Below are 17,847 nucleotides of genomic sequence, written 5' to 3' on the forward strand. Positions count from 1 at the left end.
AGGCTAAAAAAGAAAGGATTTGTAGGTTGTCAAATATGAAAATGAATAAACTTTTTGAGAGTTGGTACACAAAGAAAAAAAATCCTATGACATATTTGGGAAAATAGAGGAGAAAAATACTGTTTTAAAAGTAATAATAGAAAAGTAAATAGTCTTAAGCAAACAGTGACTGGTCTAGAGTGTCAGGCTGAGAATTGGGAATGAGGTATTACAAGTTTTATTTTTGCTAAATTAATTCTATTACAAAAAACATTCTCTATTACAAAGAAGATTGATTCTCTGAACTCAATTACCTGTGGCAATTTTTTTCTGTTTTAAAGGATGATGTTTCCTCACCCGGAGATCTTGTTATAGCAGATGGAGGTGAGTTGCATTTACTTCTTTATTTTGTATTTTTGTAATTACACGTTCTCATGACACTATGAGATCAATAAACAATCCCAGTTTTATTTTATTTGTTGCTATGTATGTAAATTCTTTATTGAATATATTTGTAATCATAAGATACATTCGTTGATTTTTTAATTTAACAATGTTTTTAGCTGTTGCACATCTTTACTCAGTGGGTCACTGGGTTTCTGTAGCATTGATACTGGTGATTCTATGGCTTGATTATTAATAAACTTATATGGGAGACTTTATCAACACATCATCAAATGTTAATGTAGCAATACATTTAATTTCTTATGCTTTCCATATGTACATGAGGAACCATCCTTTTTATTGTTTTTTAATTAATTTTTTAATTATATGACAGCAGAATGCATTAAATTCATATTACACATATAGAGCACAATTTTTCATGTCTCTCATTATATACAAAGTATATTTATACCAATTCTTGTCTTTATACACATACTTTGGATAATGATGACCATCACATTCCCAGTTATGTATAAAGGTTTCTACAAAGCTTTTCTGAGCATGATCCAAAGCTTCTACTTCCTTCCAATATTAAGAAAGAAACAAATTGTTGCTGGAATACGCTTATCCCTCCCTGGAAATCCATGCCTCTGCCTCCTATAGTTCAGCTAAGAAAGTGGGGTTGCTTAATGTGAACAGGTAAACATTAATTATGTATGGCATTATTGTAATATTATACCTGTGAGCAAAATATTAGATCCTATATTTATTATGTAAAGAAAATCTTAAAAGCTACAACATTATCATAATGAATTTTTAAGGTGTATATTCCTCTCCAAAACTAAAAATGTTTTGTTTCTAATTAAATTGAGATTAATTTAATATGAATTTAAATATAGATGGTCAACTGATGGAGGGTGATAAAATTTATTGGCCTACTCAGTCAGCTTTAACCACACGGTTGAGACGACTCATCACTGCATATCAGCGTAATAATAAAAACAGACAGATCCAGCAGATACAACCAACCTTCTCAGTGCCTGCCAGTGTAATGCATCCTATTTATGATGAAGCCACTCTTAATCCTAAAATGGCAGCCAAGATAGAAAGGCAACAGAGGTAAGATAATAGCACTAATTTTTTTTAAGGGGATATATGCAAGAAGTCATACATTCTAGACTAGAGTGCTCTGTCATTGAACTATGCCCCCAGCCCCTAAGTATTTAACATAGTATCGAAATATATTTGTTTATTCTGAAGCCTGTTAGGATGTGATTATCTTGCTAACTGATCAAAGTAAAGTTCTTTTGAAATATACTCACTTATATATGAAGAATTATGATAAAACTAATAAAGATTATTGCATCTTATAGTTATTAGCCATACTTCAGATTTAATCACTCTTTTCATTTTAGGAACATTGAGTTATTTTTTAAAAGGAGATGCAGAGCAAACCCAAGAATAAAACTATCAATACAACAGAAGTTTGAATTGTGTGAAATAAATTCTGTTCTCTTTTTTTATATTGAGACAATTACAGAATGTAAGAATATATGGAAAGCAAGTTCACCTCTAATTCATACAAGAATGTGTCCTTAGAAACTACTAGTGTTAATGAAAAGAAAATGCAAGAGACCTTGTAAAGAAGACAGGCAAACTTCTCTTATTCCAAAAGTTTCCAACTTCTTTAGAAAAAGAGTGCATGGAAAAGAATAGCAATGTTAATCAGTATACTAGCCTCCTTGTTAAACCTGTTTTATAGGATATTCTCTGGAACATAAATCATTGTATGAAATCTAAGAATTTAGCTATCCTAGCTTAAGTTTTGTTTTTTTTTTATTGGTTGTTCACAACATTACAAAGCTCTTGACATCTCATATTTCATACATTAGAATCAAGTGGGTTATGAACTCCCATTTTTACCCCAAATACAGATTGCAGAATCACATCGGTTACACATCCACATTTCTAGCTTAAGTTTTAAATATTACCTTTGTAAGTATATTATTCAAGTTATCCAATGTATAACAGATTATCCTAAAACATGTTGAAATAGTATTCATTTATTTCTTTTGATTGTTTGAGTTGACCAAGTGTTTCATCTATTTTGTATGCAAGCATAAGCTGGGGTTCTGAAATAGATGGAAGATTGACCTCACTCAGTCACATAGCTGGCAGTTGGTGCTAGTTGCCAGCTGGGAACCCTAATTGTAAGACAGATCATTCCAAACAAGAAAGTAGCAAAGCCAGTTGCTGCTGATTTCTTAAGACCCAGTCTCATCAATTATATAGTGTCACTTCTGCCACTTTGTCTTGGTCAAAAATGTCACAGGGCCAGCCCAGATGTAAGGGAAAGGAAATAGATTCCATGTCTCAATGCAAACAAACAATTTATGGCCATTGTTAATATATTGTACACATTTTCCCTCGGTTTATTGGATCCATATTAGTCTTCCTAGAATAATAAATAGTTTTATCATGGTGTTCAGTGGCTCCTTGTTTAAAATAGATATGAAATCTTATATTTTTAAGCCTAAATTCAAAGTTCTTTTCAGTTAGGCTTCAGTTCATTTCTAACTTTTCTCAATATACTTCCTTTTACCAGAATGTATTACCTAGTCTTAACTTAGTACCCCAAATTTTTGTTGTTGTTGTTTTTATTTGTACTAATGATTGAACTCAGGGTCACTTAGTACTAAGCCACATCCCCAGCCCTTTTATTTTTTATTTTTTAAATATTTATTTTTTAGATGTAGTTGGACACAATACCTTTATTTTATTCATTTTTATGTGGTGCTGAAGATCAAACCCAGGGTCTCGCATGTGCCAGGCAAGTACTCTACCACTGAGCCACAATCCCAGCCCCTTTATTTTTTATTTGGAGATAGGTTCTCACTAACTTGTTTAGAGCCTTGCTAAGTTGCTAAGGCTGGCCTTGAACTTGTGTTCCTCCTGCCTTAGCCTCCTGAGTCTATGATTACAGGTGCTTACCACTGTCCCACTCCATTCCTATTCCATCCCTGTTCTTATCACTCAGATCTAAGGTTCATATGAGTTGATTGGCTTCCTAGACTTGATGTTTTTATTTTTACATTGTCATTAATGTATAACTATGATAAAAAATGGCTCATTAATATATTTCTAAGTTCTTTGTCATATGCTTTTTTTCACTAACACAATTCAGTGAGTTAAGCAAGGAAAAGTTTTTATAAATTGAGGTACTAAAGTTTGGAGATCTGTGATTTATGATGGTAACATTGCCCTTTTTAGGTTATGTTACCTAAAAAGAGGTTATTAAGCCAGGCATTTAAAGCATTTCATTATTTGACCCCGCTTTCTCTTGCTTTGTCGTGTATATGAGCCATATCCTCGTCATCCCAACAAAATAAAGTACTTTATACTTTGCTTTTTCCATGCTATCTTACTAACACCGCTCCCCCATCTTATTCTTGTCCCATATTACCTTGTGAAATGCCACCTACTCAGTGGTGTTTTTCTTAATTGTTCTTGTCTGAACTGATCCTTTCATTATCTGTCCCCTCCTAAAATTCCTTATTTCTTTAACTCATACAATAATAAATACTACCTTATACTATAAACGTGGTTGAAAATAGCTGGACATGGTGGTATAAGCCTGTAATCCTAGGAATTTAAGAAATTGAGGCAGGAGGATCATAAGTTTAAGGCCAACCTTGGCAACTTAGCAACACCCTGTCTGAATTTTTTTTTTTTTTTTAAAGGACTGGGTAAGTAGCTCAGAGGTGGAATGCTCCTGGATTCATTCCCCTGTAAGCCCCTCCCCGCCATAAAAAGTGTGTTTTAAAGTGTTAGGTACTGCTGGATGTTGTGGTGAGTGCCTGTAATCCCAGCAGTTTGGAAGGCTGAGGCAGAAGGATCACCAGTTCAAAGCCTGCCTCAGCAACTTGGCAAGGCCCTAAGGAATTTAGCAAGACCCTGTCTCAAAATAAAATATAAAAAGGCCCAGCGATGTGGTTCAATGACTGAATTCCCCTAGGTTCAATCCTCAGTAACAAAAATAAAGTGTTAAGTACTAGAAATGTTTTAAGTTTGTGTGATAGCCATTACATTTCAGTAATAATGTATATTGACCAATGTGATTTTTACTTTAATCTGAATCAAAATAGATGGACCAGAAGAGAAGAAGCTGACTTTTATCGAGTTGTATCTACATTTGGAGTTGTTTTTGACCCTGATCGAGGCCAATTTGATTGGACAAAATTTAGAGCTATGGCTAGGTTACATAAGAAAACTGATGAAAGTTTGGAGAAATATTTGTATGCATTCATGTCCATGTGTCGGAGGGTTTGTCGTCTTCCTTCCAAAGAAGGTATGTATAAATTTTCCCCCTTGTTTTGGTTAAAGAAGCAAAAATCACTAAAATTCAGAAATATTTCAGAATTTTAAATAACCTATGCTTAAAGATCCTCCATTTCTTAATCATACTATTAAAATTTGTCTCTAGAGAGAATAAAAAATACTGAATTTTAAGATATTTCATATTTGACCACAGCTTTATGATTAGGAATGAGTGGAAAGTAAAGGATAGATTTTGCTAAACAGAATTAACCCATGTCTTTAGTCCATATTTTAGAAACTTTCTAAAGGAATTATTTACCTGAATAATTTTTCAAGAAATGAAGCTCCATCTTGTGAGACATTTTAAAGAATTTTTGTATATGATCTCTACTTAGGGCTATCTTAAAAAAAAAAAAAAGATAATGAATTAATCTTAGTTAAGGAACTATTCTGGAATGAATTTTAATGTCTTCAAAGCCTAGAGAAATAACTCATTCTCATCCTGTAGCAGTTCCTTTCAATAATGCTCAGTATGAGCAGTTTTCTCTTTTTTTTTTCACATTACCTTTTTTTTTATTGATTGATATATTATTTTTTTTTTGTAGTGCTGAGGAAGGAACCCAGGGCTTTGCATGTGCTAGCAAGTGCTCTATCCCTGAGCCACAACCCCAGCCCTGTCTCCATTTTTTAAATTGACTATTATTTAAGTGGTGGGGCTGAAAGTATGACTCAGTGGTAGACCAGTTACCTAACATGGGCAAGGCCTTGGAGTTGATCCCCAGTATTGCAAAAGTATAGATGCACACACAAAATTTATTTTGTAGTTTGACCTCTCTTGTCCCTTGTGTGAGCCATATCATTCGTGTGTGTGTGTGTATGTGTGTATGCATGTGTGTTTTTATAAAAGACATAAATTCCATACAGGTTTCTGTATGTGTGTTCATGTGCACACACAAATATATATGTGTATACATGTGGGTATACACAAATATTTTTAGTTGTAGATGGACACATATATTCATTTTATTTATTTATTTGTTTGTTTGTTTATTTATTTATGGTGTGATACTCAGGATTTAACCCAGTGGCTCACATGTGATAGGTAGGCAAGTGCTCTACCAGTGTGGGGGGTTAACCCCAGCTTTACTTATGTTTCTTATTTTAATTTTCTTTTATTTAAATGAATCTTTTATTTTTATTTGTTTGTTTGTTTGTTTATATGTGGTGCTGAGGATTGAACCCAGGGCCTCATACATGCCAAGCAAGTGCTCTACCATTGAGCCACAACTTCAGCCTCTTAATTTATTTTCTTACAAATGTTTTTGTCAGTCTGTCCAGTAGCTAATCACTTGATTACCCAAATACTAGCTGATGCAAGTAGGTTTCATTATACTTTCAGGTCCGTTAAAAGATAGTGTTATGTCCTAGTGATCTAGTAATTATTTGAAAACATAATAGCAAATACTGAAAAAAATTAAGTATTTGTATTTATTTCTTAAATGTCCTCAATTGTCTCCTAATAGGATTTATGTACCTTTGGGGTACTATATAAATTCTCAAATTGTGATTGTAGTCTGTACCAATATTTCCTTGACTTTTTTTTTAATACAGTGTTGCTTTTGTTTTGAATTACATTTAGATTTACAGACAAGTTGCAAAAATAAATAAATAAATAAACAACAAGTTTGCATATATTTCTCACCCTGCCTCTCCCAATGTTAAAATCTTAACCTAACTAATTATAATCATCAGACCAGGAAATTAATGTTAGCATAACTCCATTATACACATGGGATTGGTTCTAGGACATCAGAGAATATTAAAACCCAAGGATGCTCAAGTCCTTAAATAAATTGGGTAGTATTTACATATAACTTATATATATTCTCCTAGAGTTTGATTCATGTCTAGATTCCTTTTAATACCTAATACAATATAAATACTATGCAAATAGTTGTATTGTTTAGGGAATAATTACAAGGCAGAAAAGTCCATACATGTTTAGTACAGACACAAGTTTTTTATTTTCCATCCAATGTTAGTTGAGTCCATGGATGCAGAATCCATGAATGTAGGAGGCTGACTATTGTTGATTGAATTTTTACCAGTTTTTTCAGTAGTGTACATTTTTGTTTCAGGATTCCACATTGTAATTAGTTGTTCTTTCTCCTTAACCTCCTATAGTTTGTAACAGGTTGTTAGTAATTTTTATCTTGGTACCTTGAAAAACATTGAATAATTATTTTGTCATATATCCTTTGATTTGGGTTTGTCTTGTGTTTTCACATGATTGGATTGAGATAGTGTATTTTAGGCTGGAGTAACAGAAATTATTTGTCTTTCTCACAATGTAGTTTCATGTAGTTCAAGATGTCAGTCTCTTATTACTGATGATGTTGATTTTAATTGTTTAGATAGTTTATGATGTGTTTTTCCACTATATTTTTGCCCCTGTAGTTAACAGATTTCTTGAGGAGTCTTAAAAATCCAATTTCTCCTCAAATTGTCACCCATTGATTTTAGTATCTGTCAGATACTAAATCTTATCTGTAACAGTTTTTCTATAGAATTCTGCTTCAAGGAAGAACTATTTCTTCTCCTTCTCTATTTAATCAATTACTCATTCCTATCAATATGAATTCATGAAATTTTATTTTATTCCATAGATTATAATACAATTTTTTAGCTGAAATTATTCCAAATTTGGCCATTAGGAGCTCTCTAGGTTGGTCCCTACAATATTTTTAAGTGCTTGCTAAATACTAGTAACTTAGATTCACAAATATATGACCTCTTCAAAAGTAATGGAACACAATCTAATGTTGAAACTGAACTACCTCCAGCTGGTAGTTTGTATGGTATTTGGCAGATATGCTTGTGTTTCTCTCAATTTGAAAAATTCCTTGGTTCTCCTATGAGTTCACTGTGATGCCCTAAGTTACTTGTGCAGTTTAAGATGCCATTTTTTTTTAAGTTGGACACATACCTTATTTTTATTTATTTATATGTGGTGCTGAGGATCGAGTACGGTGCCTCACACGCTAGGTGAGTGCTCCACCGCTGAACCACAACTCCAGTCCTCTATTTTTGCATTTTTTTTAAGGAGAGAGGGGGGGGGGAGGGACACAATGCCTTTCTTTCTCCCTTCCCTTCCCTTCCCTTCCCTTCCCTTCCCTTCCCTTCCCTTCGTGCTGCAAATTGAACCCAGGTCCCGCCCATGCTAGGCGAGCACTCTATTGCTGAGCCACAATCCCAGTTCCTCTGTTTTGTATTTTAAGTGAGTTTAAACAAATGTTTTTCTCCTTGATTAGTTTATAGGGAATTTCTTAAAAGTAAATTTCTAGTTAATTAACATACTTCAAAAATAGTTTTACTTTTTAGTTATTTTAGAAGATCTGTACGTTGTATTTTGGTTTTGATTTATTTAGATACTGGTGATGGATCCCAGGACCTTGTACATACAAGGCAAGCACTCTACCAACTGAGCTACATCCCCAGCCCTATTTATTTATTTTACTAGGGATTGAACCCAGGGGTGCTTTACCACTGAGCCACATCCCCAGTCTCCTTTCCTTTTCCTTCCTTCCTTTTTTTTCTTTCTTGAGACAAGTCTTGCTAATTTGCTTAGGGCCTCACTAAATTCTTAAGACTGTCCTCAAACTTGTGATCCTCCTGCGGAGCTCAGCCTCCCAAGTCACTGGAATTACAGGCATGTTCCATCACACCTGACTAATCTTTCATATTTTTTATTAATTATTTTTAAAATTTATTTTCTTATGTAAAATATTAAAAAGAAATTTTGGAAATTGTACAATGATACTGAGTAGAGGTGTGTTTTAGACGTTATGTTATTTCTTTTAAGTCTCTAATAAAGTATTTTTGAAGTTAAAATTTTTGTCTTTGTTTTAATGCAGAATTGGTAGATCCAAATATTTTCATCCAACCAATCACAGAAGAACGGGCTTCTAGGACTTTGTATCGCATTGAACTTCTAAGGAAAGTACGGGAGCAGGCCCTTCGACATCCACAGTTGTTTGAACGCTTGAAGCTTTGCCATCCAAATCCAGACTTGCCAGTCTGGTGGGAATGTGGCCCTCATGATAGAGATTTGCTTATTGGCGCTGCTAAACATGGGGTCAGCCGAACAGATTATCATATTCTTCGTGATCCTGAGCTCTCATTTATGGCAGCTCAAAGGAACTACAGTCAAAGTAAGATGACTCATTCAAGGACGTCTACCCCACTTTTACAGCAATACCAAGTAGCACTTTCTGCTTCTCCTCTTACCTCTTTACCTAGGCTTCTAGATGCTAAAGGTATTATTCTAGAGGATATGAAAGTTAAAAGTGAAACCCTTAAAGAAGAGCCTCAGTCTTCTGAAGAAGAATCTATGTCTTCTGTGGAAACCAGGACACTAATAAAGTCTGAGCCTGTAAGTCCAAAGAATGGTGTTTTATCACAGGCTACTGGAGACCAGAAATCTGGTGGAAAAGTTGAAACAGACAGACGCATGGTTGCAGCCAGAACAGAACCCCTAACTCCAAACCCAGCTTCTAAGAAACAGAGAGTCCACAAAAGAGGATCAGAATCTAGTTCTGATTCTGACTCTGATTCTGAGAGATCATCCTGTTCTTCCAGATCATCATCTTCTTCGTCTTCCTCCTCTTCTTGTTCCCATTCTCGATCAGGCTCTAGTTCTTCTTCATCCTCATCATGTTCGTCAGCATCATCTTCATCTTCCTCCTCTTCTTCCTCCTCCTCATCCTCTTCATCTTCATCAGAAGAAAGTGACAGTGAAGAAGAGGAAGTCCAAAAGCGAGGTATATGCATAAAGTAATTTCACTATTTTTAAGAGAACTTTTCAAGGGAAAATGAAAATTTGATTTAGATAACTTAAGCATGCTTAAAATTCTTAGCTCAAATTTTATGCATACAGCTTTTCCTAGAAATTCATTGTGTTGAAAACGAAACTAAAACTACTGGTATATGTTCCCTAATCAGTATGCAAGACATTGCAAAACAGATTAGTCAGAAAAAATTTTTACACAGTTTTACACAGTAAATTGCCTTACATTTGGTAGTACGTTTTCCCCTGGAACAAGTTGATCATTTAGCAAACAAAAGTTAATGTTGCATAACAATTACCAGGAATCTTAAATAGGCAAATAAGAGTATAATGGCCCATACTTGACACCTGTCTACTCAGAAGGATATAGGATAAGAACTACAGCTAGTCAGCAAGGTAGTGTTAGGTGGTTCTCTTCTGCAAGTATCTTTGCAAGTATCTTTCAAGCTCAGGAAAATGGGTCAACACTAAACATGTGCTAGCTAGATCCACTCTGACTTAAAGAGCCTCCTACCGTACAGGAACCAGAATCTCTTATAACTACTCCTTAGGCATAACATTCAGGGTTGCCACAAAGAATAAGAATTATGGCACGCCCATCAAGTATTTATATTTCTCTCAATCCAGATAAAGTCTTCCAATCAGAAGTCAGTCTAAAAGTAATGGTTACTTTACTATAATCTAGGTGAATTTTTCCTTTTTTATAAAAACCATTTTTTTTCTACCATTTGTTTTTACTTTTTCATTTTCAAATATCTCTGAATAATTACATTAGATTTTTGAAAGCATATATGAAGAGATTGGGAATGTAGCTCAATTGTAGAACACTTGCTAGCATGCATAAAACCGTGAGTTTGATCCCCAGCATTGCAAAAATAAATAAATAAATAAAAAATAAGAACATATAAAATTGTCTTGTGCAGTCATTTTAAATTATTATAATTATTCTTAGCAGAAAGTACCCCTCACATGAAAGCCTATGATGAAGAAAGTGTTGCATCACTGAGCACTACCCAGGATGAGACCCAGGATAGTTTCCAAATAAACAATGGGACACCAGAATCTGCTTACTTCTTACAGGGTGGATACATGCTGGCAGCTTCATATTGGCCAAAGGTAAAGGAATGATTTATTGATGTTTTAGCAGTTTTCTATGTTGCTATATAGTATTTTCTATATTGGTATTTTCTTATTATGTAAAAAAATAAGTAATTGTAAAATGTGGAGTGACATTTTGGCATTAGCATCAATATATATGTCATATCCATCCATTACATTAGTTCTACTTTAATGTGTAGGCTTCTCAACATAACTTTAAAATGTTTAGAGTAGCTTGGCATGGTGGCACACACCTGTAATCCCAGTGGTTTGGGAGGCTGAGGCTGGAGGATTGCAAGTTCAAAACCAGCCTCAGTAACTTGGTGTGAGGCCCTAAGAAACTTAGCAAGTTTAAAAAAAAAAAAAAAAAAGTTGGGGGATGTGGCTCAGTGATTAAGCATCACTGGTTTCAATCCCTGGTACCCCAAAACATGTTTAGAGTAAAAGATAATGAATCCTTATATTCAAGTTAATACATGCTTTCAACTGAGATGTTTTAAAGAAATTCATTATAGCCAATTCTGACCTTTAAAAAAAAGTGCATTTAAGTTCATGAAGTATCAGTGGTAAAAAGCAGCTAAGACTGGATTAAAAATGGCTGAGCTCCACCTATTATGTTATAAGACTAGTACAGAAATCCTCAACTTTAGGGAATGAGTTGGGTCTTCAAAAGTTTATCCTAATTATTATTATTATTATTTTTAGTTGTAGATGGACACAATACCTTTATTTATTTAGTTTATTTATGTGGTGCTGAGGATTGAACCTAGTGCTTCACACATGCTAGGCAAGCTCTACCACTGAGCCCCAGCCCATGCCCTTGGCCTAATTATTAAAACTATCCTTTGATGTTACACACTTTTCTAGGATCGTGTGATGATCAACCGGCTGGACAGTATTTGTCAAACAGTTCTGAAAGGGAAGTGGCCTTCTGCTAGAAGAAGTTATGATGCTAACACAGTGGCTTCTTTCTATACCACAAAACTACTGGACAGCCCCGGAGCAGCTGCAGAATATAGCGAGCCCAGTGTTCCCACTCCCCCAGGTGCTGGTGTCAAAGAAGAACATGATCAGTCAACACAGATGTCAAAGGTGAAGAAGCATGTACGAGAAAAGGAGTTTACAGTGAAAATCAAAGACGTATGTGTATTTTTATTGCCCTAGGGCCTGATTGCGATTGCGGTGTGCAGCATGCTTTTCCTGCAAATGGCTGCCTGCTCTTAACTCTTCCTTTCTTCACATACTTGTCTTCTGGTATTTGCATTTCTTTTTTGATATCCAGGTTATTAAACTTGAATACTCTACTAGAGGGATCATCATTAAATGTTTCTCTCCTTATACTTCTGAAAATTGTTCTGCTGAACAAGATGCTTTCTTAAACAGTGTGACAATTTCTGTTTTGATTTTTTTTTGTTGTTTAATATTTTAATATATCACTGTACTTCCTCTTTTAAACATTTAGCATGTCCTGTTATTATACTGTTTTGAATCTTGGTTGATTTCTAGGTATCTAATATATGGGTAACATTATCTGAGTGTTATGATGAATAATGTACCTAGAGATGTATGCCTAAAGCTGAAAATGTACTAGTACTGTTTTGCTTTAAAAAGTATATGGTACATGAATTTTTTTCACTTAAGATAGAAATTATTCATTGTAGATGTTTTTTATTCAATTGATTTATAAAGAAGATGGGAACTTCACTTATGTTTCAGGGTTTTACTTCACTTTTTTTAATATTTATTTTCTAGTTGTAGTTGGACACAATACCTTTATTTTATTTATTTTTATGTGGTTTTGAGGATTGAACCCAGTGTCTCCCACGTGCTAGGCAAGTGTCCTACCACCGAGACATAACCCCAGCTCACTATTTTACTTTTTCTAAGTAAAAATTTTCTTTTACTATCCTATAATAAGATTTTTGTTAACATTTTCTGTTTTAATAATGGTGTCTTTTTAAACAGGAAGGTGGTTTGAAGTTGACATTTCAGAAGCAAGGGCTTGCCCAAAAAAGACCATTTGATAGTGAAGATGGTGCTCTGGGGCAGCAGCAGTACCTGACTCGACTTCGGGAACTTCAAAGTGCGTCAGAGACAAGCCTCGTCAATTTTCCAAAATCTATGCCTGTATCAGGTGAAATGCATATAATATTTTTCTTATTATGAAATATTTCCTACCATTTCAGAATTCTTTTATGATTCTCATAGTAAAAATTCATTTTTTTCCTTTAATGTCAGAACCAGTGTTAAGTCTATAACGTAATAACTATAGCTTAAATTTTAATAAATATAGAGCTTTTAATATGATATTTTAAATCACAGAAGTCAGTTTAGTTTGCAGGCTTGAATATTTTGGTGAAGGCTCTTTTTTTGTACCAGGAATGCATAACCACTTAGCCACATCCCCAGCCCTTTTTATTTTTTGAGACAGGGTCTCACTACATTGCTTAAGGCTTCAGTAAGTTGCTAAAGACTGGTTTGGAACTCCTCCTGCCTTAGCCTTCAGAGGTGCTGGGATTACAGGCATGTGCCACACTTGTCCAGCTGAAGACATCATTTTTGTAAAATTACTTCATACACATAAAGTTTAAACAGCATTTCAATATTGAAGTATATTGTGAATTCAAAAACCAACACCTAAACCATCAAACCTACCTGTAGTCACAGCTACTTGGGAGGCTGAGGCATGGGGATCATAAATTAAAAGCAAAACATCTAAGTCACAAAGTTAGTAGTGATTGGTAGAAATTAAAATGAAAAATTTTAGAAAGTTTAAAAGTTTTAAAAATAGTAATAATCCAGATAACTGTAGTATACAGGAATGAGTTATGACTAATCCCCAGAAGTTTTATCCTCATGCAATTCTTGTAGGACTAAGATTATTACTATTTTAAACTGTCTTGACTGTTAGGCAGCTCTAATTGTCAGAAACATCTTTTTTATTTGAAAATAAATTTATCTCCCATCGGTTCTTTTCAAAGATACTGCCTTTATAAGCAGTATAGAGTGAACCTTGTCTTTATGTCTGTAATATTTCTTCTAAAATTTTGGTAAATAGAAACAATAAGTATTTACTGAGTATGTAAGTGGTACCAGGTGCCGTGTGCTCTATAGGTACTGAAGACATTGTTTCTATCCTGACCTAATTGTGCTTTGCCTGTGTCCTTTGTAAAGTTTTTGAGAATTGAGAATGACATTGCAGATCAACTGAGTCTCACATACTAAACTCCCAAAATACTAATTTCAGTTATAGCAAAGAAATGAGTTGAATTTCTTTATACCTTCATTATATAAGGCTAAGAACTCTATTTCAGTGTTACACAATACTTGGAAGCATTCCAGAACTACTGTATATTGCATGGTGTATGGAGTTCCTACATTTTAGGAAAACAAGGCTTTTTTATAAATGTAATCTTGAATTTATTGGTATTACCAGTTGCTGCTACTATCACTTTTTAATTTTAAATTAGTTTATCTTTGTCAAGCATCCGTTTTTATACAATTAGAGTTCTATTATTAAGGAGTTTCTTTTTCACTAGAAAATGGGAATGGATGGGATGATAAAAGTGTGCTTTTGTCTAACCTAAATGGACTTTAATAATATTACAACCCTTATCTTGATGACTCCACTATAAATGTACAGATTGACTCTGTCATCTGTACATTTTATTGATATTACTGTTGAATATTATATAGGCTTCACCTGTAAGTAATTCTTTCAAGTTTTTAATAGTATCAATACGAGCATTGCTTTTGCAACTATACAATAGGTTGACACTGTATAGAATTATTAAATATTATGTCATCCTTTTTTTTAGCTATAGATGGACACATCTTTATTTATTTATTTATTTATTTTTTATTTGTAGTTGGACATAATACCTTTATTTTACTTATTTGTTTTTATGTAGTGCTGAGAATTGAATCCAGTGCCTCGCATGTGCTAGGCAAGTGCTTTACCGATGAGCCATAACCCCAGCCCCTCTTTATTTATTTTTATGTTGTTCTGAGGATCAAACCCAGTGCCTCACACTTGAAAGGCAAGCGCTTCACCACTGAGTTCAGCCCCAGCCCTTATCTGTCTTAATTGTATATATGAAAATCTGGAATCTGTCTTTTTGACATGACTTTTTGGAAAGCTTTAACATTTTTGAGCCTGTTCTTATTTGTGAAATGATTAACAGGAATAGGAAAGAGGTTGCACTGTTGAGTAGATTACATTAATAAAGTGGCTACTAAAGAGCATGGCATACAATTAGATACTACATAGATGTTAAAATAAGATACTCCCAGAGTCTATAATTGGATGCTTAGCAAATACTTTTATTGAAATTTTTAATTTTCAAAAGGCTGTACATTTTTTATTCTTGTGATTACCTTTTGAATTTTATTTGAAAGCCTATATAAACACACCAAGTGAAATATAACTTAATTCATGAAGGAAAGTAAAATAGCACAGGTTACAACAAGAAGACAAAACTAAAGCACTCATTCCAGAAACTATGTGGAATAGCAGATAAATGATGACAGAGCTAAACAACCTGTGGTTGAATTCTGTCTTTTATTAACTCTTGTGACATTGAGCAAGTGACAATGCTTCTGATCTCATTTATAAAACAGACTTAATAATATTTCTGTGTTTTCATTCCGTTTTTGATGATTTAAGATAGCAATAGCATTTTGTAAAATGTACTCCAGTATCTGGCTCATAGTAGATATTCAATAGAAAGAGGCTTCTTAAATATTGTTATTGTTAGATCTAAAGTAAAGACAACAAAGACTTTATAAAGTTAAATTTTCATTTTTAAATTCTAGCTTAAAATGCATTGAAAATATTTATTAAAATCCTCATCAGAAATAAGTTATGTTAATATGTAATTAAAACAAAGTTTGGCTATATAGAATATTTTTATAAATGAATGCTTTGGTGTGTACAGATGTTTTTTATTGATAATTACAGTAGGTATTTTTATGTAGTACACAGGTAGCACTAAAGGAAAAGGGGAAAAAAGTAATTCACTCCCTTTCATTGCTTGGTAGACTGCACTTGTACATTAAATATTAGGTAATACATTTTAAAACAAAAATAAATACATTTTAAAACAAAAATAAATACATTTTAAAACAAAAAAAAAGCATTTATGCTGGGCATGGTAGCATATATCTATAATCCCAGTGGCAAGGGAGCTTTAGGCAGGAGGATCACAACTTCAAAGTCAGCCTCAGGAATTTAGACAGACCTTAAGCAACTTGGATTCTATCTCAAAATTTTAAAAAGGGATTGGGATATAGTTCAGTAGTTATGTGGCCCTGGGTTCATTCCTTGGTGCCAAAAGACAGAAAAGATTACAACCTGCTTATGAAATGTGAATATGTTTCAGAAATTATCAGTGACTAAGCTCTAGGGCAGTGGTTCAGAGTTGCTCATGTAGAAATAGGATTGATGCAAAGTAGTTCATTCAATATTGAATTATATTGTGAATTCAAAAACAAAGATATAAGCCACCGAACCTACCTGTAGTCACAGCTATGTGGGAGGCTGAGGCATGGGGATCACAAATTCAAAGCAAAACACTTAAGTCACAAAATTAATAGGGATTGGTAGAAGTTAAAATGAGAAGTTTTAGAAAGTTTAAAAGTATTAGGATAGAAATCCGTGAGATGTTCTTATGAAATATAATGGCATTTTTAAAAGTAGTAGGAAGATTATTGTTTTTAGAGCTAAAATATGCTATAGTAAAAATATTTAAAATCATTTATAATAATATGTTAATATAATTTAATAAATTTTATTACGGATATAATAAAATCCTTTTTTCCATTGTGTTTTGTCCCATTTTAGTACTTTCACATATATAAATTATTTTTAATTATAATTGGTTATTCCTTACCATATGAATTAAGGAAGTTTTTTTTTTTTTAAGTTGTTGATAGACCTTTATGTTATATATTTATATGTGGTGCTGAGAATTGAACCCAGTGCTTCACACATGCCAGGCAAGTACGCTACCGCTGAGCCACCGCCCCTGCCCCTTAAGGAACTTTTTATAAGGGTACAGAGCTAGACAAAGGGCTACACTTTTTCACAAAAACACAGAACTTCTCAAAAAATTCTCCTTAATGATTGAAAATACATTTTTCACTAATGCATAGCTACTTATTAGGTATTTATTTAAAAAGTAAATGAATGGAACTATTTCATACCTCTTACAAATATAACTATTAAGTGCTTACTAAAATGAGGAAAGTCAACTTTAATTTGATAACTAAAACTTTACTGATGATCCTAAAGAAAATGTCTTAAGTAGATTGGAGCAGGAATTAACAATGGGAAATTGAGAAATAAGTTAGTGCCTTTATTAAGAAGCAGCACAATATAGTTCAGTTAAAAAGTTTTGGAGTTACAAAGACTTGAAGAAGTTAATTTTATGTTTGTATTGGCCATATTTTTGAGTTGAGAAGGAGAATCTGAAGAAAATAGAAATGAGTGATTTTAAAAATAAGCTTTTAGAAACTGTAGGAATTAATGGGTTTGAGAGGGTTTGTCTTGAACAGGAGAAAGGCAAGCTTCCAACTCAAAAAGAAAAGACAAGTCAAAAATTCAAAGAAGCCTCCAATTTTAAAATTGAGAAACGGGTGATTTTTTTTTTTTTTTTTTTTTTTTTGTAGTGCTGGGCATTGAACCCAGGGCCTTGTCATGTGAGGCAAGCACTCCAACTGAGCTGTATCCCCAGCCCTAGGGAGTAGAGGTGGTAGTGATGTTTTATTTCAAGAATTGCTTGATTTATGATATATAAAATAAGAATTAAACTTCCATATAAATTTAGAAACTGATTAATTTCAAATTTAGAAAACTGATTACTTTCACTTTGTTTAAGAAGTAAAATTTTATCTCTATTTTGGTGTTTAATTTGATTTAATTGTTTGTTTAATTAGGTACATCTATTCAATCAACAATTGGTGCCAATGGAGTGATATTAGACAACCAGCCTGTAGTCAAAAAAAGACGAGGAAGGAGGAAGAATGTAGAAGGTGTTGACATCCTCTTTTTTAACAGAAATAAACCACCTAATCATGTAAGTAAAGTTAACTAAAAATTACTGATCCTTGAGTTCAAAATTCTATCCCATAAATATACACATTGCACTTATGTGATTTTACAAATATAATGTTAATAAAAAATTAGAAGTGTACTATGTATTTTCAGGTTTTATATTATTAGT

General features: G+C 33.4%; 1 protein-coding gene across 14 annotated transcripts in view; it reads left to right on the forward strand.

Moving 5' to 3' along the window:
- The window catches only part of Chd9 (chromodomain helicase DNA binding protein 9), a 246,550-nt gene that overhangs the window by 214,870 nt on the left and 13,833 nt on the right, over positions 1-17,847 (forward strand). For 8 of the 14 annotated variants that reach the window (XM_078032313.1, XM_040279558.2, XM_013366079.4 and 5 more), the window contains 8 exons: positions 321-363; positions 1,263-1,482; positions 4,509-4,711; positions 8,595-9,500; positions 10,479-10,642; positions 11,492-11,764; positions 12,590-12,758; positions 17,561-17,700. In XM_078032313.1, the coding sequence (XP_077888439.1) occupies positions 321-363; positions 1,263-1,482; positions 4,509-4,711; positions 8,595-9,500; positions 10,479-10,642; positions 11,492-11,764; positions 12,590-12,758; positions 17,561-17,700 (2,118 nt within the window). The remainder of the gene's footprint in view (positions 1-320; positions 364-1,262; positions 1,483-4,508; positions 4,712-8,594; positions 9,501-10,478; positions 10,643-11,491; positions 11,765-12,589; positions 12,759-17,560; positions 17,701-17,847) is intronic. The other 6 variants (XM_078032310.1, XM_021721300.3, XM_078032311.1 and 3 more) reach the window with 5 other exon arrangements.

The sequence above is a fragment of the Ictidomys tridecemlineatus genome, chromosome 15 (genome assembly GCF_052094955.1).
Source record: "Ictidomys tridecemlineatus isolate mIctTri1 chromosome 15, mIctTri1.hap1, whole genome shotgun sequence".
Classification (NCBI taxonomy): domain Eukaryota; kingdom Metazoa; phylum Chordata; class Mammalia; order Rodentia; family Sciuridae; genus Ictidomys; species Ictidomys tridecemlineatus.